The sequence below is a fragment of the Podarcis liolepis genome (assembly GCF_965112155.1).
Source record: "Podarcis liolepis genome assembly, chromosome: Z".
NCBI lineage: Eukaryota > Metazoa > Chordata > Lepidosauria > Squamata > Lacertidae > Podarcis > Podarcis liolepis.
The window spans coordinates 27,772,929-27,798,473 of record NC_139570.1 but is presented as its reverse complement, the minus strand read 5'-3'; the positions used below and the strand labels follow the sequence as shown (position 1 = coordinate 27,798,473).

Sequence of the window (25,545 nt, the reverse complement as noted above, 5' to 3'; positions counted from 1 at the left end):
TGGTTTGTATCAAAGTCAGCCTGAATTCTTCAAGCACCTTTATCTCTGAGCCCCTCATCACTTGACACCACATGGCAGCATTTCCATCAGAATCTAAAATGAGGGTACTGGCAGAATTAATCTCTCAATTTTGGTTTTCTCTCTTATTTTTCCAAGTTCAGTTCATATCCAGAAGAGGGTTTTTAAAAAAAATCATCATGAAAATTCATTAGTATTTTAGTGCGAATTTCTCCTTATATGCATAGTTTTGTAAACAAAATATAGGCATATCCCCCTGATATGTGTGATACATGCATATTTGCACACATTTCTTGACTGGAGAACAGCACTGCAAAATTCGGAAAAGTGCAGCTTTTGAAAGGCAACCATGTATCTGTTTTCATTTGTTTTGGAACGGGTGAATATTAGAGAGCTCGTCTTTAAATGCAAACGGAACCCATTTTCTCTTCTATCCTCACTAGCAGCATCCTCAGTGCATCTTGACACCTGCCCTGTGCAGAATGTTCCCATGTATTCAGCTTTAAAATGAGTTGCTCATTTTAGCACAGAGTTTACTCTGGCCTCCTACAAGCACCTGGTATGTTCCCACTCGTCATTATGTCAGATAAAAAGTACGCCAGTTCCTGCTATTTATTTATGGTTTTGTTGCAGCCACCCATGCTGCTTTTGCATGTGGAAGAATGTGTTTGTTCAGTGGAGGCGAGGAGATGTGTAAGATGGCAACTGGACAGACACAAAGTTCTGAGCACAGGCAGGCTCAGATCCCTGTGGCTGGAGAGGCTGCAGGTTGCAGAGGAGAAAAGCAAAACTGGAGACTGAGGCCAATGGCAGAAGCCAGGGCCAAAGGTTTGATGGATGTGAAGTACAACTAAGCAGAAAAGAGACTGGCAGGCAGAAGGCAAAAACCAACAGGAGGAAGTTGCAGGTGGCATCTGGCTGGGCAGAAAAGCATCCTAGTGGCTTCACATAGTGATAGACAGCCCAAGCTGAGGCCACATGCACACCATACATTTAAAGCACACAGGATTCCCCCAAAGAATCCTGGGAACTGCCCACTGTTGTTGTAGCTCTGTGAGCAGCAAACTCTACTTCCCATGATTCTTTGGGGGAACTCATGTGCTTTAAATGGCATGAATCCAGCTTGAGAGTGTGGTAGGCTTTGTAGCTATACAGCAGGGGTGGCTAACACTCTCTGAGTGTTGTGGAACATCAGCTCCCATTATCCCTACACAGCTAGTGTTAAGACAAAAGCCCTTAGTCTTTGTGCATCACTATGTGGGCAAATGCTTCTGTGCCACATGCTCACAGATCCGCTGATCAGCCAAATCAGTTGGGACCAAATTGTGCATACCTACAGTATGCAGCAGGGAACCTCAGAGTCAAGGGCCAAATATCCGGCCCTCAGTACAGTCGTACCTTGGATCCCGAACGCTTTGGTATTTGAATGTTTTGGCTCCTGAACGCCACAAACACAGAAGTGAGTATTCTGGTTTGTAAATGTTCTTTGGAACCCGAATGTCCAGTGCAGCTTCTGTGGCTTCCGAATGTTTTGGAAGTCGAATGGACTTCTGGAACGGATTCTGTTTGACTTCCAAGGTATCACTGTATTGTACCCAAGCTGCACCCCTCCCCAGCCTCCCTTACACACTCCTAGCTGGAATGTGTCCTTGAACCTGATGGTGCTTCTTGATTTCCCAGATGGGGGATAGAGGGTGGTGCATAGAAAACAGCCCTGTGAACAAACGTATAATTTACATCCATTGCTCCACCCACTGCTGCCTCTAGCCCTGACCACCACTGGCACGTGGCCCCTGGAAGTCTTCCCAAAAGGGAATGCGGCCCTTGGGTTCAGATTCCCAACCCCTGCCTTGTGTGCTGCTGCCCTTGTTCTGCCTCACTGGCTGACATTGGTGGAGGGTTGGGGAAGGAAACGGAGCATGATGACATCACTTTTGGTATTTTTAGCTGTCAGCAGGAGAGAGAGCCAAAGGGGAGGCGATCCTGGGCTGCTGATCTCAATGGCAGCGACGGATGCTCAACGTCTAATTCCAGCCTAATTCACTCATTTTATTAGAGGTGTCATCATGACCAAGGTCCCCTCCCCACCTCCCCTCCATTCATTAATAAAATGAACATTTAGAAAGAGAGCCTGCAGCTTCAGCTGAACCAGCAAAAACACACAGATGAAAACCATCAGAGGAGAGGGAGGGAAGGCATTTGCCCAGGCCTTATACATTAATGCCATGAAATTGCTCCTTGGCTTTAGGTGGACAGGCATTGAGTTGTTCGCAATGCTTAAGCAGGGAACATGGATGAGGCTCTCTGCCAGCCCATCCTATGCTAATTGGGGTTTCAATAACCAGAAATCTGGCTTCCAATTCAATGCCTTAGACGGCATCTTGTACAGTAAATGTGCATGGCTTGAAGAACAAAGCATTGTTGCTATTTATTTCAATTAGCTAAAGGTAGCTAATTGAAATAAATGGCATTAAAAGTCTTGCTTGCCTAGATAGACACCAGAAAGGACCGTCTGGTATGGTCCTTGCTCTACAAACCCTTCATTATGGGAGACACAGAGATGTCCCTGAGCTTATTTAAACAGCTACCTGATGCTGTTGGTTCAGATCAGGGACGGGGAACCTGTCTGGCCAGGTGGGCTGGATCATTGTCTGTCCCCACCCCCTCTGTTTCTCATATGCAGACTATGAGTGCAGTTGCTTATTCTAGTCAAAATAGCAGCATCCATTCACGATCATGCAGTATAAGGAAGCTTGGGAGGATCCCAAGGTTTGCAGGAATAATAGTAATAGTAGTATAATGACAACAACAACTCCTGTCTTTTGCTGATCAGTGGCCATCTTGGGGCTAATGGGTGTTATAGCAGTTGTACTATCTTCCTCAAAAGCTTAGGGCAAATCAAATTAACTATTTCTAAAATCATTTAAACTCCTTTGGGAGGACTTCCAAAAGGTACTCAGCCTAAGGAACTTGTCAAATCTCTGAAGTTCCATGGGTGATGGGCAGGCAGGGGCTGAGAGCAACTCCTGTTGCCCTCCTTCTGCCAGATCCCTATTTTAAAGAATCCAAACCCAAGCATCAGTGTACCTGTGGTCCTGTGCAGTGTACTTCAGCAGCTCTGCCAGCTGCAGTGGGTATTTGCAGATCTTCTGCACAGGTGTCAGAAGGAAACCATCAATGGCAATGTCAATCATCTGCTGCAAGAGGCGGCATGCTTCAAAGAAGTGCTGGTATCTGCCATCTTTCATTAGTTTGGATAGCTCCATGCACGCATCCAAGTGATTGTTGCAGTACTCTGAGTAGATCCAGAAGCCATCTTGCTGCAAGGGGTGGGAGCAGGAAAGTGGGGGGGGGGGGGAGGAAATAAAGAAGTGTGTGAGAAACATCACAAACCATCAGCTACTCACCTAGAGATGGACCAATCAGTCCATTTTTTCAGTCTATCTCAGTTTTGCATGCATTCATTTGCAAGTCCATTCTGTCTTGCTGTTGCATCAATCCACAAAAACATTGCATTTTTATTTAAAAAAATACATTTCTATTTGCAGGGAGCTATTATTAATTTATTGGACATATTATCCATATAGATATTCATATCTTCAATTTCATAAAAACACCAATGTGATTTATAACAATTGTATCTATACCATGGGTAGGCAAACTAAGGCCCAGGGGCCGGATCTGGCCCAATCACCTTCTAAATCCAGCCTGCGGATGGTCCAGGAATCAGTGTGTTTTTACATGAGTAGAATGTGTGCTTTTATTTAAAATGCATCTCTGGGTTATTTGTGGGGCGTAGGGATTCGTTCATTTTCCCCCCTTCTAAATATAGTCCGTCCCTCCCCCATAAGGTATGAGAGACAGTGGACCGGCCCCCTGCTGAAAAAGTTTGCTGACCCCTGATCTATACATTGTAAGAGGTATTTTACATATTAGTCATTTAATGCAAGATATGTGACTTTTGAAAACATGCAGGGTAAAAATGGCACAGCATGAAGCCAAAACAATATAGAGGGGGGTGGGCAGGGATGTGTGAAAAATGCCCTGGGGAAAAGGTGTTTTAACACTTTCAAGCCTATCACTGCTCCTCTGGTCTGCTTTGGGGGTTCTCTGAATCTGATTTGATGCAAAGGAGAGGAATGGGAAACCTGTGGTCCTCCAGATGTTACTAGACTACAACTCTCATAATCTCTTACCATCGGCCACCCTGGTAGGAGCTGATGGAACATTCAGAGCAGCTTACATGATATCCTTATCTGGGCACAAGTGCTGAAATTCCTGAGTATGCCATTCCTGAAATTCCATCATCTTTACTACACGAGCTCTAAATTTTGGCTTATTTGTATTTGTATTCTATTTTCCTTCAACAAGGTCAAGGTGGGGTGCATGTTTCTTCCCCTGCCTGTTTTATCCTCACAAAATTCACGTAAGGTAGGTTAGCCTAAGGGACAGTGACAAGCCCAAGGCCATTAAGTGGGCTTCGTAGCTGAGTGGGGATTTGAACTTTGGTCTCCAATATTCAATGCCAGGGCTAATTTTTGTAAAACCTTCTTGACCTAGGAGAACGTATACTATACTTCACAGATTTCTCCCTCGTCTGTGGAGAGCTGTCAGTTTTGGCTTCTTCTAGTTGTTTTTACAACCTAAATGTGAGTTCTCCATATTTCTGCACCAGTTTGTGATTTCCTTTTCAAAAGCCCTCTTGAAAATTCATCAGCAGTTCTCAAATTTTTGCAAGTAATTTTCCCTGATGCATTTTCAAATGATATTGCATCCTAAGAAATGTATCCTTATGCACAGTTAGCCCTAATCTTTGTGCAAACTTAGCCTTGGCATTTTTGTACACACTTTTTGGCTGGAGAACTGAATTACAATATTCAATGAATTTTGGAAGAATAGTCATGTTGCTGTTTGCAAGTGAATTAGGTATGCAGTAAAATGCTAAACCAAACCAAATTTCTCCTCCACCCCCCCCCAGCTTCCTTTTTTACGTGGTTCTGCCAACAAGGTTTCCTTACCCTCTTCTATTGGAAACCGACAGCTGAAGTTAAACTTTCTGACCTTTGTGGCAAGAGCTCTGCTTGGAGCAAAGCCATCACATCCACAGATGGATTTTGACAGTTTCCAGTTCTGCTTATTTCCACTGCATGTTTTATAGCACGGACCTCTGGGATCTATTTTGTTTCGCGTGTGTGCTTTTTTACTAGAATTCTGATGTCTATCAACTGCAGCCAAGTGCAAATGGTAGTTCAGGTGGATGAACACACCGTAAAAATTAAGGAACAGGGTACCTCTGAGCACATGCTCCAAACATGTGATCAGTATCAGAACCAAGTTCACAAACCCTTTCATACAAAAACTCACTCCTGGTTTCCCCTCGATTATCTTTTCCAGTCACCTAATATGATGACAGCTGAGAGAGAGAAATGTTTTGGGCTGTTGCTTTTGTTAGAAAACTGGCAATCAGAGACCTACTAGTATATCCTAATCTACCTTCTGCTCACCCCTGTTCAGAAGCCTGCTTGCCAATAAGAGCCTGAGCTTGAAAAGCAGAGAAAAGTGCTGCTATTACAACCTCATCCCTTTTTAAACAACAACAACAATGAAACTACAGGAATGGGAAATCTATGGCGCTCAGAGAGAAGCTGCTGTGAATGGTTTTAATTGTGCCCTGTTGTAATTTCATTAGCATTTACAGTGTGGTTCTCTAATAGTATCTGAAGTGTTGCCGGTGTGAAATATAGCCCAGCCAAGCCATAACTGAAAGTAATATATTTATGCATAAAAGGATCCAGCATCCTAGATAGCTGCATCCACTTACATAAGTGCCAAGATAGTGCTTTATTTCCCCCTCAAGGAAAAGCTCAAAAAGCAAGGCTGCATGATTTTCTTGACATTTCCTGACGTATTTACAACACTGGCCATTTCGTCAGCTCCCATAACAGTGGAGCTTATGTAACAAGGGAGGACGGGCTTGGTGGGATCTCTGAGAGTGAACGCTGTCAGTTTAAGCACCCTACTCATTGTATATGTTTATGTAGCAACTGGGAAAAGTCAGTGTGGTACAGTGAGTGTTGAACTAAGATCATCAAACAAAACAAAAAAAAAGGGGGGGGGAGATTTTAATCTCTTCTCAGCTGTGAGGTTCCCTGGGTCACTTTGGGACATTCATTATCTCTCAGGATCACCTATCTCACAGGGTTGCTGTGAGGATGAAATATGGGAACAGGAAAACAACCAAGAGTATTGTGGAACTTTAGACAAATGTACAGTAGCATCTGCTTTTGTGGACTACAATTTAGTTCATCAAATGCTTGGAACATTATCCTGAATTACAGATATATATTATATGTACATAGCTGGGAGAAAGGGAGACTTATGAACAGTGGGGCCAGAGGGGAATTAAGTGGAGAAAGTCCAGAAAGTAATACCTGCATTATTAACAGTGGTCATTCACAAAATTTAGTGATATAACACACACTTACTGGCATTGATAAGCTAACCAACGCATGTAGCGTGATTTAAAAAATGAAATGAAAACCTTTGTCCCAACTCAAGCCACATATGGAATAATTTAATTACTTGATTAATTATAACTCAGCCATTTCAAATTACACTCCCCTTTGTTCAAAAATGGTCATTGCAAGTTGTTGTTGTTATTAATTAAATTTATATGCCACCCTTCATCTGAGAATCGCAGAGCAGTTTACAATTTTAAAACATAAAAATTCATAACATAGTAACAAACCAAAACAATACCCCTCCCCACATTTTTAAAGGCCATAGATTGTTTAATTAGTGGAGCCTAAAATATGTAATGAAGGCACGGGCCGAGCCTCCCTGGGGAGAGCATTCCGCAAATAGGGAGTCACTGCAGAAAAGGCCTATTCTAGTGTTGCTGTCCTCCAGACCTCTTGGGGAAGGGGCACACATAGCAGGGTCTCCGTTTATGATTGAAGGGTCTGGATTGATTCATATGGGAAAAGGTTGTCCTTTAATTACAGAAGGTTCTGCAATACTGAAAAGTTCCTCTACTGGTTTTTGAACTCTGTTATTTCTGATGTCAGATTTACATCCAGTTAATTTGTTGCAGAGATTCACCTAATGGGGATGCAAATTGTTCCTTCTCTGCTCATCAAATGATTAGCCTGATGCGTGGGAAGGGGAAGATTTGTATCTCCATACTAGGCTGGGTGAAGAGATTTAAACCTCCCTCATAAGTAATTTTTCCCCCACTCACAAAAGCCACCCACCCCCCTGATTTTGGCAGTAGCAAAAAGAAAAAGATGGGGCTAGCAGCTGGGGGGGGGGATATGATGGAATCGCAGCTCCTCGCCAGTAGTTATCAACTCATCATGTAGAGACTGGTCTGAGACATACACACTGTATATTATTATCATTATTATTATTATTATTATTACAATTTATATACTGCCCTGTGTGGTACATCCCAGTGTGGTGTACAACATTTTTCAGAGCACAATAATAAAAACATAATAAAAAGCAGAATAATGGACAGCATAATAATAAAATAATCATAGTAACAGCCTCCCACACCCCCAGAGCTTTAACATGCCATAGATTATTTAATGGCCAAAGACCTGGGTAAAGAAGAATGTTTTTGCCTAGCACCTAAAGACATGCAATAATGACGCCAGGCAAGCCTCTTTGGGGATAGCATTCCACCACCAAAAAGGCTATTCCTGTGTTGCCACCTTCTGTACCTCTCAGGGAATGGGGACATAGAAAAGGGCCTCAGATGACAACCACAGTGTCTGGGTCACTTCATATGCAGAAAGGCAGTTCTTAAGATATTGAGGTCCTGAGCTGTGGAATGCTTTAGAGGTCAACACCAGCACTTTGAATTGGCCCTAGAAACTAATTGGCAGCCAGTGCAGTTGGGCCAGGATTGGCTTTATAGGCCAAAACCATCTTGTTCTGATGAGCAATTTGGTTTTTGGTTTTTGCACCAGCTGAAGTTTCCAAACCGTTTTCAGAGGCAGCCCCATGTATAACGCCATTGCAATAATCCAGGCTAGAGGTTTCCAGAGTGTAGGCCACAGGAGTTAGGCTATCCCTGTCCAGATAGGGGCGTAGCTGGGCCACCAGCAGAAGCTAACAGAAGGCACTCTGTGTCACCAAGGCCACCTGGCCTCAAGCAACAGTAATGGATCCAGGAGCACCCCCAAGTTAAAGACCTGCTCCTTAAGAGGGAGGGTAGCCCCTTCAAGACCACCCATCTGGTCTACAACCCCCCCCCAACAGTGCCTCTGTCTTATCTGGATTGAGCTTCAGCTTATTGGCTGAAACCCGGATTGGAATGGATCTAGGAAATCAGTCTCCTCCATGAGTCCCTGGATCTCGTCAGCAACCACCAGCTCAAGAACCTTGCCCAGAAAAGGAGGTTGGCAACTGGCTGGTAATTAATGAAGTTCCCAGAATCCAGGGATGGTTTCTGAAGAAGCAGTCTTATCATTACCTCCTTAAAACTCATTTTTCCATGCATTGAAAAACAGTAATTGTGATTGGGGGGTGGGGGTGGATTTCTTCACCTGAAGCAGGCTCCCAGTTTTACGCAATTGCAATTTCTATGCAATTATTCCATTTGGAGAGTAATTAGTAAAATCTGGGTAATACGTCAGGGATAGAAGTGAGTGTGCGAGAGAACTCTTTTTAACCATTCTTAGTTTGTTGAGATGAGCCAGGTCGGGAATGGAAAGTGAATCATCAGCAGGTGATTAAATCCAAACCCAGGGTGAGCGGGCATTTCCCAGCCATAGTGGGCATTCAGTGATGCATTGGCAAGGAGCCCAAGGGAAAGGGGGTTTCCAGCATCCTGAGGGTAGTCAGAGGTTCCAGTGGGTGGAAATGCAGGATTATGGGACAAAAAGGAGAAGGTCTGATAGCAAGCTTATCAAACCAGCCCATTTCTTTAGGCAATTGTAAGATAATGGTCTTAGCCAGCCACCGTGATTACCATAAGCCACAGAAGTTCTGTGATATTATCTCCTGTTTAATTGCTGCACAGTTTTTAGTGGGATTGTTTCATTGTGGATTTGAATGGTGGACTTTAATTGTTTGCGTAACTGGCTTTCATACATTGTAAGCCACTTAGAAATCTATTTTGGCACCAAGCAGTATATAAATGTAATAACAGGTTGTATCTAGTGTTAGTCATGCATAGAGTAAACTCCTCTGAAATTAAAAGACAGGGCTAACTTAGATCTAGTCATTTCAGTGAGTTACTCTGAGTAGGATTTAGTTAAGCAGAAAACATTTAACAATAATAACTGATATAAACAAATGAAGAACGTCTGATAGAATATCACTACGGAACAGGCTCCACTTATATGGGATTGCTGCAACTTGAAAACCTTTCTGAGCTGCATCCAGAAGCACTTAAAATCAGAATAAAGCAGGGAGTGTGAAGGCTAGTTGTGTACTGACGATTTATATTTAGAAAACCAAGAATGGATCAACTTAGACACAGCTTGAGCCTGATCACATGATTTAAAAGAAAAGAGGCTGTTTGGAGTAAGGATGTGCATGTGGGATGAGGGAGGGGGAGCCTAATTATCCTAAATTATGTTATCAGGCATAACAGTTCAAAATGAACTTCGCCAGCTGCAGTTTGTGGAACAGGAGGAGGCTCGCTACATGGTGCCTTACTGTTTATGGGGAGGTATTTAGTGCATGCATGTCTTTGAGAGTCAAGAGGCACCTGTTCTCTCTCTCCGATATTTACCTGCTGATAGTTAAAGGGAAAGGCGTAAAAATTCAAAGAACAGCAATGCTAAAACATGGACAGGCATTCACATAAAAATGTTATCAAGGCAACCTCATGCCAAAAAACCCTCCAAAGGCAAGTCGAAGACTAAATTGATCAGCAACAGGCACCAGATAACGATCCCCTCTCCTTTCACCCTTGTCTATGTTAAAATTGCTTTTGTAGTTGCTAATGTGCAAAGGCAGGGGTGGTGCTCTCTCCTAGGTCACGTTTCCTAGAATGCCTCACTCTGAGAAAGGACCCCCCCTTCCTGAGAGTTGAGAAAGCAGTAGCTTTCCTTTAAAAACCAATTTCAGATAAGCAAGGGGCAGGAGGGTAGAAGATAAGGAGAGCAACCCTCAGCCACCTTTTGTTTTATTTGGTCTGCTAATAAAAATTGTGGTGTTTTTTTTTTAAAAAAAAAAAAGCTCAACAACTTTGGGGTCTTGCTCAACAACTTTCTAGGTGTCCTGGTTTTTACATTTTGAAATATGGCAACCCTAGTTTTATGTAAAGGAAGATGGTGAAGAGTGGTTGGGAGGGCCACAGAAGGCACCTGGCAGTGCCGCTACCTCACAACACACCCTTATGTAGCTTTCGCCTGCATTTTGCAGAGTCAGATATCAGATAGCAGTGCAAAAAGTTCAACTCCTCACCGCTCCTGCTCCTATCTTGACTACCTGTGCTATGTGTGGCTCCCATATAGCAAGCTCTGGCCGCTGCTGTTTCCAGTACAGTTTTACGAGCATCAAATTAAGCAAACTATTTGCGGCATCTTCTTATTGCTGACATCCCACACAATCCTTCAAAGCACACATGTTGATATTGATCTGAATTCCATCATTGGTTTCGAAGCCCCAAAGGGTGGGCATAGGTGTGTTTGTTGTGGTGGGAAACATATGACTTATGAATCATTTTATTAATTTGAATGTTTTAGTCATTGCTAGTTCACCTTCTGTGTTAATTATCTGTAGAACATTTATTTAAAAATAGTTGCACCCCACCTTTCTATTGTAAAAGAAGAGAGGCAGTTACAGCCATGGTCAATAAACACAACCTTAGAAGAAAGGGTCAGCTCAAAGCAATTCATCATTTGAGCAAAACAAGCACTTGCTGGAAAGAAACATTTTTAAGCAGATGGCACAAGGCCAGCAGAGATGGGTCATGCAAGCCTCCCTAAACAGGGACTTCAAGAATCTGGGTATGTCCACAGACAATGGTCTCTCCCATGGATTATTATGATTAAATTTCTTAGTGGCTTTTTTTCTTTTTCTTTTTAACAAAGGTAGTTCAAAGTTACTTACAATAATAAATAGCACATACATTAAAACCATCATAAAACAACATGGAAAAATCTAAAACCCATTCATATTTTCAAAAGGAAGAACTAAAAGATCCTACTCTCTGAAGGAGGCCACAGATAATTAAAAGCCAAGGACCTGTCAGAAAAGAAATGTTTCTGCCTGGTGCCTAAAGATAAGTAGTGATGACCCCAGGTGAGCCTTCCTGGGGAGAGCATTCCACAAGTGGGAGTCACCTGGGAAAAGAGCCATTGTACTGTTGCTACTCCCCAAAAACCTACCTGGAGGGGTCACCTAGAGAACAGCCTCATATTACGTTTGTGGGGTCCGTGTCAGTTCATATGTGAAGAGGTATTATCTATCAATGCTTCGAGTTGGGGCTTTATGTTCAAGAACAGAGACTCCTGTCCTCTGATATAAGAGAACACTTTTAGGGGGTGTGGTCTTATGCAGAATCCTACAGGGGCCTTAAACAAGTGTACTTTGTTAAATAAATAAATAAATAAATAAATAAGGTGAGTTACTTCTCCCTCTCAAGCTATTTCCCCTCAAAAGCACTTACATGCTCCAGAAAACATGGCCCAATTTCACTGAGGTGGGGGTCCTCATTGTTGTACTGCTTCTCCAAGTCCCTGACAAAGCCCATCTGAAACCGATAGATGTCTTCGATGTTGCCAAATATTATCTTCAACTGTTCATCACTGAACATGTCTCTTCTCTTCCGACATTGCTTCAGGTAACCCTGTGAGAAACAGAGAAAAGAGGGTAATGATGCTACAAATATTACAAACAAATGTCCAGTGTTCAATTACACTTTTTCCTGAAGCAATGAAACTATTATTTTCTGCATTCTCTTGCTTTTCAAGGATCTGGAAACCAAGCCTTATGAGGAATGATTGAGGGAGCTGGCTAGGCTTAGTTAGATTGGAAAAGAGAAGACTGAGAGATGACATGATAACTATCTTCAAATCTCTGAAGAGATGTCACATGGAAGAATGGAGCAAGCTTGTTTTTTGCTGTTTTGCTGAACAAATTCAAATGACAAGAAAGGAGATTCCGACTAAACATCAGTAAGAGCTGTTTGACAATGTAACAGACTCCCTTGGAAGGTAGTGGACTTTCCTTCCTTTTAAGCAGAGGCTGGATGGCCATCTGTCATAGATGCTTTAGTTGTGATTCCTGCAATGCAGGGAGTTGGAACAGATGACCCTTGAGGTCCCTTCCAACTCTACATTTCTATGATTCTATGTGTACTGTTGTGAGCCCCTCAGGAGTGACACCTCTCACATTTTTGGACTTCCTTCTGGCACATTTACAGAAAAGCTTGACCACCAAGCTGCAGAGGGAACATGTTCCTCGCTGAAATGCTCCATAGGATATGCCATGGTGGCTTGGTGAAGTTCCCAAAGGCTGAGCATGACTAATGCACAGCAGGTTATCACCTGAAAGGGCTACTCCATGGATTTCCCAGTAAATTTATGCCTGTTATGCAAGATGAATGTCATACAGTCACTGCTCATATCCTCAGATTCAAAGGACAGATGATCAAAGGCTGGAGAAGTCTGTGCTTGGTGATGGGCTATAAATAGCCTCCAGACCATCTCCTTTTAAAGTACGTTTCCATGTAGTCCCTGTGGTATTGCACAAAGTTGGGGAGTATTTGCAGGAGGTTAAGTGCTAAGTTTTCAGAGTCGTGGGTTGGGAGATAGATGCATTCCATCATTGTTCATCTATCTTCCCTCCTTTTCAAGGAACCAGGAGTGGATGGAATTTATCTAGTGGGTAGCCTGGAACGGTACTGAATTTGAGGTCTCTCAGATAACCCAAAAATTCTTTTTAGAAAGTGAACACAAGTTCATTTATCATGCTTTTCCAATGCAGAAACTATGCCTATATTTACAGGGCTCTAGCAAAAAATGCTATTGCCAGCTATTGCTATTGCTATTGCCAGCCAGGGAGGTCCTGCTTCCCTCTGATATTCTCCCTCTCCTAGCACTGGCCCAGTAATGAGCAGCAAGGAGACAATTGTCTCTGGAAGTAAACTAGTGTTCCAGTGCCTGCTGTTTGCCTCATTATTAACTGGGATGGGTTGTCAACCAGCCAGCAAGCAACTCATCCACCAAGCAAGGTAAAGCTGCCTTATACCCAGGCAGACAACTGGTCCATCTAGCTCAATATTGTCTACACTGACTGGCAGTGGCTCTACAGGGTTTCAGGTATGGGTCTTTCCGAGCGCCCTACAAGGAGATGCCAGAGATTAAACATTGGACCTTCTGAATGCAAAGCTGTTGCTCTTCCACTGAGCTATGGTTCTCATAATGGGGCTCTGTTGTTGATGGTGGTAGTGTGCATGTTGGAGTGTCCACTGCAACATAGGCTCAATCTGTGCTCAAGTGAGCACTACCATACTGCTGGTTGTCCTGCTGATGATATCAGCGGACAGCCATGATAGTGGCATCTTCCGCTGAAGAACTATTACTTGTGCCCCATGTTACAGAGGCCTGATTAGCCTCCACTATAAATCAGGCATTTAATGTTGCTGATCCCATGTTGTGGAACACTCTTAAAATATCCCTTTGAAGATATTTATTAAAATTTTCAAGATATTACAAAATGAAAAAAGAAAAATACAAAATAAAAAACAGTTAAAAACAACTCAATCTTTCCATTACTTATTTTTCATTAGCTTGTTTCCCGGACCTCCTCATGCCTCCCTTTTTTGTATTCCAATTCAATTTGTTAGTTCAGCAAATCCTTCCCCTCATTATTTATCCTAATCTTTAATCTTAAAATATTGTAACATTAAATTTTTACCTATTAGTAATCCATTTTTCATATTCCCTTATAGTATTACAGCTAAAAACCACTTAATTTCTATCCAACATCATTCTAACATTTATTGATTTTACAATATTTCTGTAAATAGTCTTTAAACTTTTTCCAATCTTCTTCCACCGACTCTTCTCCCTGGTCTTGGATTCTGCCAGTCATTTCCGCCAATTCCATATAGTCCATCACCTTCATCTGCCATTCTTCCAGGGTGGGTAAATCTTGTGTCTTCCAGTACTTTGCAATAAGTATCCTTGCTGCTGTTGTGGCGTACATAAAGAAACTTCTATCCTTCTTTGACACCAATTGGCCGACTATGCCCAGGAGAAAGGCCTCTGGTTTCTTCAGGAAGGTATATTTAAATACCTTTTTCATTTCATTATATATCATCTCCCAGAAAGCCTTAATCCTTGGGCATGTCCACCAGAGGTGAAAGAATGTACCTTCAGTTTCTTTACATTTCCAACATTTATTATCGGGCAAATGATAGATCTTTGCAAGCTTGACTGGTGTCATGTACCACCTGTATATCATTTTCATAATATTCTCTCTTAAGGCATTACATGCCGTAAACTTCATACCTGTGGTCCATAACTGTTCCCAGTCAGCCATCATTATGTTATCTCCAACTCTTAAAATATCCCTTTGATCATGCCTCATGATGTGGCCTGCAAAGAGTCCTAAGGGGTACGAGGTCCCCCATCCTTGCTAAAAGGCAAGAAACCCATTTCTTTGCCTCCTTTGTGAAAGCTCGTGCCAGCGCCCTTGGATTCCATTTAAGCACAGAACAGAGCCGACCAATTTAGATGGAGCCTATAGAGTGATTAAGCTCTCTCTCTCTCTCTCTCTCTGGTAGTCATGATGTCACTCTGGTTTCGAGCACTTAATCTGGGCAAAGTGAAGTCTGCCCCCCGCCCCCCGAAAGTGGCATATAGGCCATCACGTTGCAAATGGGAATGTTTGCTGCAGTCGTCTCTAGTTTAAAAAGACGTCTGGAAGATTTGTCGCAACTCTCACCTTCTGGCAGGTTTTCTCATTCGATTCCATTTGGGATAATAAAGAGCAGAGTACAAGGCCTAGCAATATAGTTTGCCTTGACACAGTGATTTTAATTGCAGGCTGGAGTAAATGGGAGCAATTCCAACAGAGCCATCGGCCTGCTACAAATTCGACCCAGGAGATCCAGTTTAAGAGTATCAGGCACAGTCAGATTCAAAAGCTGCTAGCTTTTGCTGGCAGGAAAATAGGAGAAGATTGGGGGATGGGAGGAGAGGAGAACACGCACTGAAGATGCTATTTCTTCTGCGGTGCAGAAAGATTCCTCTGATTAAAAGGGGGTGTAAACAAAATTAAATGTACCTGCTTCTACACTAAAACCACAAAGCTCCCCAGGATGCAATAAGACTGCTACTCAGGAAACTGCCTAACACTGATTGAGCCTGGGTCCTTCTGCATGCAAATCAGGGGACACAAGTGTGGAGAAAATGTATTTTTATTTGCTTAGGTGTTCTTGATCTTTTTTTAGACGCATGGTTTATTTAACCTGCATGTTAATGACTCTGTTTTTATGCTGCTCTGCTATTTCACTGATGGTTTTGTTGCTCTTTTACATGTTTGTAAGCCACATTGAGAGCCTCTTCAGTTGAAGAGTGGGATAGGGACGTAACAAGCTGCCTTATACTGAGTCATACCATTGGTCCATCTCGCTCAGTATTGTCTACACTGTCTGACAGAAGCAGCTACAGTGGTACCTCGCAAGACGAATGCCTCGCAAGACGAATGCCTCGCAAGACAAAAGAGTTTTCCGTTTTTTGAGTCGTTCCGCAAGACGAATTTCCCTATGGGCTTGCTTCACAAGACAAAATGTCTTGCGAGTTCTTGAGAGTTTGCTTCCTTTTTCTTAAAGCCGCTAATAGCCGCTAAGCCGCTAATAGCCGCTAAGCCGCTAATAGCCGTGCTTTGCAAGACGAAAAAACCGCAAGACGAAGAGACTCGCGGAACGGATTAATTTCGTCTTGCGAGGCACCACTGTATCCAGGGTTTTGGGTGGGGTTCTCTCCCAAGGGCTGGGGATTCAACCTGGGACCTTCTGCATGCAAGTCATGTGTTCTTGCCCTTCTCATAAAAAAGAGTGAGAATCCAGCTTACATGGTTCAGAATAAAGGGATGATTTGAATAGGAATATAGGAAGGTGCCTTTGACTGTTGGGGTCCCTTCCAACTCTACAATTGTATGATTCTAAGTCATACCAGTTGTCCATCTACCTCAATATTGTCCACACTGACTGGCAGCAACTCCCCAGAACTGAAGATGGGGATGTCTTTCCCAGCCCTGGAGATACCAGGGATTGAATCTGGGGCCATTTGTATGCAAAATAGATGCTCTAATACTATGCTAAAACCCTCATTTGGAGGCTCCCCTTCCTATGGAGTGAAATTTGCCTCTCAACTGAAACAGAACCCTCTCTGAGGTAAAGGAAGGGAGCCCCCTTAAGAGTTAAAGGCATCAGAAGCTGGACAACAGCATAGATTCTGCAGAGGCTGTAAGCGAGAGTTGTTAAATTTTAAACTTTCTGAGGCACGCAGCTCAAAGCTGAGTGCTTTGATTTCAGATCTTTCCCCCATTTTTTTGTTAAAGCAGAGAGCATTGAAGCTATGTACAAAGGAGGAAGAATGAGTGTGAGGGGATACTATACAGCTTGGCAAAAAACAGGCAATAATTGACTGCTTTCCCTCAGAAGCACGCAGTGTTGTTTAAGCAAAAGGAGTTGATGCTGTCGAGTTTGCCACTACAATTTGTATCCAATGCTGCCGTTCAGCTCACAAAGCAGACTTCTTCTTGCACATTGGAATTTCCGCCTGAAACCCTCTCAAATTCTCCTCCTAGGGATGGGAGAGACACTCTGGAGCAGATTTTGGGGGTGCATGGGGAGAGGAGAGGTAGGGGAACTCCTGTTTCATGAGCAGAACACTGCTCATGCAGAATTGGATAATGGTTTCAACCCCCATTGCAGTGAACCTCGCCTTTGAACCTTACACTATCAACCAGGAACAGCAAGTCTCTCCCCAATGCAGAACGGATTGCTGGTTTCTGAGAATCTGAGTCCCCGACACCAGTGGGAAATGATGCTCCAGGGGGCTGTGAGCATTCACCACCTCTGTCGCTCCCTCTCACCTGAGGTAGGGTTTGGGTTTGTTTTTTCCCCCAGAGGGTGGGGCAGGGAAAGGTAGTGGAAGAAAAGTTTAACTGGAACTGAATCGGGCACAGCCAGCTTGCTATGGGCTGGTGTTGCTGACAGCCAGGAAGACTTCTCCAATGGCAATGAAATGATTGTGAAAATCATTTGTTGGCCTTCCCCATTACGATTCCACCAGCACAGCCACTACCTTGTGCCAAACAGGGATAAGTAAGAATACATGCATACATACCTCACAAATGTCCTTCAGGTGTTTGATATAGTGGCGCTCCGTGCTCATGATTTCATTAATGACATTGGCTCTCATCTGGTCTCGGTTCTGGAGGGTCCTCCCGAGACAAAGGCAGTCAGCAGCATTTGGGTCCAGGTGCCCATTCTGTACTTCACTCGTCCCTTCCTCAACACCATCTTCCTGGTTGACCCATAGCTGTAGGGAAAGGAAATGCAACACTATGAAGTTTAGATTTGGAGATAAGCTTCTCCAAAGCTCATCTCTACTTCACCGTTCTTTCAATTCTCCCTAATGTCTGACGTAAACCTCTGAAAAGTCTCAGAAATCTGTACTTCCCATCTCCAACAATTTTTTAAAAAGATTTTTAAGAACAGGTCATGAAATTATAGAAATTTGCAGCTATGACTAAATTGAAACCTTTAGAGAGCAAAAGCAAAGGCATGATAGTTTTTCACTAAGATAAAATACATTTAATGAGTTGGTTGGCTTCCATCTGTTTCAGGAGACAATGGAGGAGTGCACCTTTGGAGGGTGAAGTCAAACTGCTTGAAGATTAAAGCGCCTGCTGTGGCAGTAGAGACTGATGTGGAAGAAACATGTTTTGTTGCAGCTGGGGTGGTAAAAGCAAACAGTTGTTGCCAGAAGCAAATTATTGGTTCATAATGTTTAAAGCATAAGGAAAAGCAATGTGTGAATTTACTATGTATTTATTTGCAATATGTCTCCAACCTGACATGTGTGCAAATCTCCTTGCACATACCCATATTATATGCTTTGTTGAAGCTTTAGAAATGAATAATTGATTGTGCTTTGCAAAGGTCATCATCTGATATTTTTAAGTTGACAATTTATTATTTTATTTCCCTGCCCACCCCCAGAAAAAAGAAGGAAAGAAGGCCACTTTGCAGAACCTTCTCCAAATGGTCTCCGCAGGGGGGCAATGCCCTGGGACAATGCTAGGCAGAGGATGCAATGCATTGTGGGAATGCAAAATGGGGACTAGGCTGCCCACCGAAGTTGTTGCTGTTGCCACCTGAAATGGCAACAACAAAACTTTAAAAGAAAACAACAGTTTGTGCTACTGCCACTGCTAATAAGGACCCCTATAATGATGATCATCATCATCATATTTACTACCCATGTACCACCAACAGGTCCCAGGCCAGGTCACAACAATTTTTTTAAATAATATAGTCACAGCTGGAAACTGTAGGAAGAATTTCTCCTCCCCTTAAGAAATTTGGTGACATGATTTCTGCAGTTTGCACACAAATAGGGTGAAGAGTTTTGAGAGGCCATTTCCACAGAGCTCTCATCTAAGCCTTTTGAGGAGGAGTCTGAGTCCATGGTCAGCTCTTGGCGTCCTATATATCTTCAAAAGGTACTACTTAGCCATCCTCTCTTCTCCAAGCTAAACAAGCTAGTGCTGTGCCAATAAATATTCCTTAATATTTTTTTTTAAAAAAACCCCACTATTCATCAATTAATGAGAAAAGAAATTGCATCTCCAAATGATTAGAAGAGAGGAAAAATTCAGTGGACTCTTCATGGGTGAAGTTTAGGGTTTCTGATGTTGCCAAAGGGGTGTTTGTGAGTGTCCTGTTGTTGTTGTTGTTCTACAAATCATCTCATCAGTGCCTTGAACTCTGTAACTTTCCCTGGTGGCCAGCTTCAATTAAAGCCTAGGCAAGACATCGTGAGGTAACTCCTCTCAGGAGGATTTTTCAGATCAGGAAGCACAGCCAGCTAGGGAGGATGCAGACTACTGGAAAATGTTTACTGGAAGTAAACAACAACAACAACACCCTGGGCCACCTTGCAATGATAACACTCTCATAACACCAGAACTCATGCATATTCAATGAAGCTGAATGCTGGATAATTCAGGACAGATAAAAGAAAACACATAATACAGTTATGCAGTATTTCTCTGCCCATTTCCAACTGCTCAAATACAGCCTGCTAAGATAAGAATCACAAAACATCATGTAATGCGTAGCTTAAGCTGTAAGTCTCAAGTGATTTCAAACAGGAGAAAAGTGTAACTCATTTTCTCTGGACAGGAACCTAACTGGATTTCTAAACATGTTTTCTCAGTAGTAACTCCCACTTCATTTAACAGAGTTTATGAAACCAAACAGTTAGTTTTATGAAACTAGAAGCTTGATCTTTGATTTTGATTTTTTTTAGTATGGACATACGTCTCGACTGCATAGCTCCTTCTCTCTCCTTCCCTAAGACCACCTAAAAGGCACAGTCACATCAGACTGGACTATAACCATTAAAAATAAATTGGTCTTTTTTTATTTCAGATGGGACATAAGTGCAACTAAGGCTTCAATTTTAAAAACAAGCAGTAGGAGCAGTAGGATTATCTTCTGATTAAAGATGCTTAGGATTGTACTGCAAATTTCTCTGGATTGGAGCCTAATAGTGCAATCCTGTGGGTGTCTGGCCTTTAGTAAATAACATTAATTCAACAGGACTTTCTCCTGAGCTTGCAGCTTCAATTTATAAAGTTAAGAGCTTTATTCCTTTAGTTTTGTTGATCTCCTCCTCCCCACTTTTTCCCACCAAGATCCCTTAAAAATATGACTAGAAGGCTCAACCATCTCAGTCCGGTCTGAAAACATCCAACAATTTTAAAGTAGAAACAGTGAGAGGTTGAAATAAGTCCTAAGTACATGGCATGGTATTCTTTAAATTCCAATGCTCCCATCCCATTCATAATTGAAAATAATTGCAGCAAACAGAAGAACTCTGTTCATTAGCCATCACAGTCCAGCAGCAAAAAGCATGCATATTAAGAAAAGCATGCAAGTTACCGTATACTCTGCGCCAAAATATAATTTAGCAAGTACAAAGCTGCTGTTGCATTTACAACATGTACCTTTGAAATGGCTGTGTCCTTTTAATTTGCAAAAGGCTCCATCAATTCTTTTCCCCTACAATGTATGTTCACCACTCTTCTGTCTGATGATTGTACTTCGCTAAACAACATTCTTTTTATTACTGTGCCAGTGTTTTCTCTTCCTACAGAGAACTTTAAAGGTCAAGAAATGGGAGATCTCAGAGACGGCCTACCGATTTCCCTAACTTAGGATTTAAAGACACAGTGAGCATAAAATAGGTTATTTTCAAAATGAAGTGAAAAAATACATAATGGGCCTTTTAAGAATAGAAAACCAATTCCAGAAACTGGGCTAAGCAAGGAAAAGAACTACTGTGTACAAAAAACAAACAAACTATGAGATAGGGGACAAATTACAAATGTCTTTGTTGAGATCCCTTTTTGTCTGATCACTGAGCTCTTTCGTGCACCCAATTCAGGGTCATTCCACACATTCTACAGATGTAAACCACAGTCCGCTGCAAATATCAGGGAGTTCTATCCAATGCAGCTCCCTGTTGAATGCGGGACATGCTGGTTTGCAAACAAAATTATCAGGGGACTGGAGCAACTCCTCTAAGAGACATGGTGACAATGTTAGTTTAAGGAAGAGGGGGAAATGGTAAGTAAGGGAAGATGTGACGGAAATGCTTAAAATTATGCATCACGTGGAGAAACTGGACAGAGAGACATTTTTCTCCCTCTGATAATACTAGAACCCCGAGTGATCTAATTCCCAGTTTAAGGTGGAGCAAGGATCCTTTCCAGGTGTGAACAGTGGTGACCCCAGACTTGTTATTCAACTATTCGACTGTCCAGTGTGTTTTATAATTGTTTTGAACTTGAAAAGGTGTTAGTATATTCAACTTCTTCTGAAAATCAGGATATGAAAATGTAACTTGCAGAAATGTGATTTTTGTTGTTATTTCTTTAATCTGAGTTACAAAAGAGTGTGTGCGCGTGAAAAATCTCCCAGAAAAAGACCTTACACCCTTCTCTCCAACCACACCTACCCAGCGTTATATAAGAGGCTCACCTTCTGACTCCTAACACTTTGTACCTTTTCCAGCAATAGTAAAACTGAGAGCCCATTTTAATGTCTTACATGAGGGAGCAGAAATGAAATGCAGAGAATACAGCTGTCAGCTCTTGTTTTTCATGTCCTGATGCACCTAAGGTGGAACAGGGGAGTCAGGCGGCAAAAAACAAAACACTTCCTCCACTATACTGAACCTACTAGTAGTGATGCTAGGGTCAAACAGAACCACTGTTGTAAAGGCAAAGCAAAGCTTTTACTTGGCAGGCTCTGAGTGAGTGGAGTAAAAACTAGAGGGTTGTTCTTAGAAAAGGGAAGAATCACACTGTTCCACGCCGTGGAAAGCTGTACCTTTGGGCTTGTTCTCAAAGCTTGCTGTGAGTTATAGCCTAGAGACATGTTTTCAGTGCCAGCTTACGGAGAGTGAAAATAAAGGAGGTTGGTGCACTTAAAACATCATGTCAAACTACTATTGGTGTGAACTGTTGCTTAGAACCCAAAACCATGGCATGAACTTCCAACATGCTGACAGGCAAATAATGATTTCTACTCCCATTCTCCAATCTTTTGACACTCAGCTTCATTACTACATTCTTGCCTCTGTGGTACATGGTTAGGGCTTAGCACACTGACTGTCTTAAAGGAGGTCCCAGGTTCAGTCTCCAGCTTCTCCAAATGGGGCTGGGAGAGTCCCTTGCTAGAAAATCTGAAGAGCAACCGCCAGTCAATGCAGAAAATACTGAACTAGATGGATCTGGGTCTGACTCAGTATAAGGCAATATAAGGGTCTGACTCAGTACAAGGCAGCTTCCTCTGTTCTTCTATGGCTTGTAAATTCAGACATCTCACCTAACCACGATGAAGCACAAGCCCACGGCTTGCAAAGCCACTTCATGCCAAAGTCACGTTTTGGTCTGCCATTTTGATTCAAGATGGTGCCTAGCATCCAAACATTGATTAAGATTGTCGCCCCTATCCCAGGATCTCTCATGGCAACAATATCTCAATAGGTGGCTGAACCTATGCCAAGAAATGGGCAAATTCCCTCCAAAGTCACATTTTGGTTTGCCATCTTGAATCAAAATGGTGCTTGATGTTCAAAAGTCTATGAAAATTGCTGCCCCCACTGCAAAAACCCTCTGGCAAAGTTTGGCGATAATAACTCAATAAGTGTCCAAATGCAGAGGGAACAAACAAATGGACAGGTGTGTATACAGTAAGAAACTAATTGAAGCTGTGCTGATGTGAACAGCTAGGGGAGGAAGAGTTCTAAAACTTATCGGAAAAATAAGACTTTCATTGTTCTCTAAGACAGTAATGTGAACATACCCCTAGCCCTTTGAAGGCAGTGCTGCCTCATGCAAGAAGGATTGCAACCCTCCATCTGAAGAGACGGGTTTCCCCCATTCACAGCATCAGTCATCTTATCTGGATTAAGTGCCAGAATGTCCCCCCTCACCGAGCCCAAAACTGCCTCAAGGTATTGAGTCAGAAGTTTAACAGTCTCCCTGGGACACTTAGTTGGAAAAGCAGAGTAGGCAACACTTCAATCCAAACCACCAGATAACTTTCCCCAGTGGTTTCATGTACATGTTGAACAGCATGTGACACGGGGGGGGGGGAGCACCTGAGGAAGGCTGGCCTTTGTCAATCTGGTACTCTTCAGATGTTTTGGACTACAACATACTGACTGAGGCTGAAAGGGCTTGTAGTCCAAAACATCTGGAAGGCAGTAGCTAGTGAAGGGTGCTGTAGGACAAGGCCAATCACAGCCAGTTTATCACTTCAGCATGTAAAGTAAGCAAGGCTGGCTGGCCAAAGACAGTTTGCTGCCTCCTAAGAGATCCCACAGATTTGTCATTTACACACACACACACACACACACACTATTATTGCAGGGGTGCCCTGATGGCAAAAGTGGTTTTTTGTGACCCTTTCTAAGGCCATCCCAATTCCCCCCATTTATATTTTTGATATTTAAAAGTGGAAGCTTCTGATTATCCTCCTCACTGCTGGGCCAGAGGCAAGGTGGGAGGTGGGGGTGGGGAATAAGCCTTAGTCTTGATCATATAATGACATGGCACAGCTAATCATCACTTGCAGTGAGTATTTCCCTGAAGCATTCAATAAGGGGTATCACTTCCAGGGGGTCCCACTGTCGACTCTGGCCAAACAGGTATAGAAACAATGCAAAATCTCTTTAACCAGAAGCAAAAGCATTTAGACAAGGAACACTGGAAGCTGCCTTATACCCAGTCAGAGCATTGGTCTATATAGTTCAGTATTGTCTATGCAAACTGGTAGCAGATCTCCCAGGATTCAGACTGGGTGCCTCCTAGCCCTATTTGAAGATACCGGGGATTGAACCTGGGGCTTCTGCATGCAAAACAGATGCTCTACCACTGAGCTATGGTCCCTCCCCCACACCAGTTCCAGTCTCTGAAACCCCCACCCAAATCATCTCTCTCCAATTATTATGACTTACAAATATAAATAAATTTCAGATATTTGTTAGGAGCTTGGGGATTTGAAGGATTGCTGCAGAGGTTTCATCCAGTGGTGTCTAAGAGGTAGACAGGTTTTTGAGCTTCAAAGGGTTACACCCTGTACAGTTTTAATTGGGCCTGTTGGCCTAGTCACAACACTGCCAAGCAAATCTTCTATGCTTCACTTGCCTGCCTACTCAACCCTGCTTGATGGTTTGCTTTAGACAACAGTGCACTTGAAGAGACAAATTGGGGGTGACATGCTCTTAGTTTGGTACCTTATTAGATGTAATCTTCACTTGGATGAGACACTGTTCCAGTTCCAACACTCTTTTCAGTGTTTTGCTGAAGCCCAGACCCCTCCATAGGGCACTCCCTGTGGAGACCCTACTCTAATCTCTCCCATTATGACCTAGGTTGTTTACTGTGAGAGATTGAGTGGAGGAGGCATCTTCCTTGCAAAAAGCCAGAGATCACATGAGTGGGATCCATGTCAGGGGAGACTTGGATCTGAGAAGTGCCAGACTCTGTTACCTCAGCCTTCCTCTGGCTGAGAGGAAAACTTAGAGTGGGGAGATGCATTGTCTGGGGAGTCATTGTTCCCTACACCAAGATCTTGCAGGTCAGAAGATATACATTTACTGCATTCTGAAGGCTCAGAGTGCACCTCACTGCCCCATGCCACGGGAGACAACACTTGTAGAACTAGGCAATGCCCATTTAAGAAACAGAGATAGTTCCCCTGAGAGGAGCAGGGATAATAGCAGGTCCAGATCAGCCGCCCTTCAAAAGGCGTCAATATGCTGCTAAGAGAACCATTCTTCCTGGATGACTTCCAGCCAACACCTGGCACAGTGATCTGTCCAGGGTGCTGAATAAGACTGGACTGTTGTGATCCTCCTGCCCTATTGGACTTGACTGTGATCTTCTTGGTATAACCTTGCCCTTCCAGGTAAGTGCCTCTGCTCCAGTCTCTCCTGAGAGCCCTGAGCCAAGCTAGGATGAGACAGGGCATTACACAGGTGAATCAAATAGGTGAGAACAGTGACTACATGGAGGCAGCAGTGTCTTTCTGGCAGCTGACTCAGTAGGATAAGAGCAGGAGGTGAAAGACACACCCTCATCCAGAAAAAGTGACCACCCCACTCTTGGGGGAAATTGCCAGCATGCAAATGAGGTTCCTATGCATCAGCTGAGAGATGGGGAGTAGGACAGGAAATGAGTGCAGCTTGAGTCCTCTTCAGGCGTTTAGAAAGAATGTGTAAGGGGTGAAATTGGAGGAGGATGGCATGCACACAGCTCCTCTTCCCAATCCCCACACTGAGCAGGAAGGTCTGAAGAGAGCATCTAAGCATGTACACATGTAGAAGGCTCCCTGCAACTGGGAACTCTGTTATCCAATCAAGCACACTTAGAAACCCTCTTCCAGCCTTCCTGCATGATCTGGGAGGACCCATTGTGGAGCACGGCACAACCTGCACAGCTGCTCCCTCCCCAGTTTGGGACTCACATTTTCTTTCTGACCTCCTAAAAAAAGGCTTCAGAGGGCAGCCAGGCTTGTAATAATAAGATAAGTATTGGAAAAATTTGGAGGGTGCTTATTTGACAAACTGGTAAAATAAAATATGTCAAATAGCACTTGTAAGAAACTAATAAAATACAACTGGCACAAGGTCTGAAGCATAAAGACTGGTACACGTACATGACTAAACATGAAAACAGAGAACTCCTTTCATATTATAAAACATTTTGGTTAGCATAAACTAAACAAGGTCTTTTCTACACATGGTG

At 43.0% G+C, this 25,545-nt stretch overlaps 1 protein-coding gene and 1 long non-coding RNA gene across 11 annotated transcripts in view; one reads left to right on the top strand and one right to left on the bottom strand.

Annotated features, from left to right (window-relative positions):
* LOC310698370 overlaps nt 1-25,545 on the top strand; it is a 758,866-nt gene that overhangs the window by 34,396 nt on the left and 698,925 nt on the right. The window lies entirely within an intron of this gene.
* The window catches only part of ARHGEF9 (Cdc42 guanine nucleotide exchange factor 9), a 286,345-nt gene that overhangs the window by 34,468 nt on the left and 226,332 nt on the right, over nt 1-25,545 (bottom strand). For all 10 annotated transcript variants that reach the window (XM_083484960.1, XM_083484958.1, XM_083484961.1 and 7 more), the window contains 3 exons: nt 17,343-17,537; nt 11,648-11,827; nt 3,106-3,338 (listed from right to left, as the gene is read on the bottom strand). In XM_083484960.1, coding sequence (XP_083341086.1) covers nt 3,106-3,338; nt 11,648-11,827; nt 17,343-17,537 — 608 coding nt within the window. The remainder of the gene's footprint in view (nt 1-3,105; nt 3,339-11,647; nt 11,828-17,342; nt 17,538-25,545) is intronic.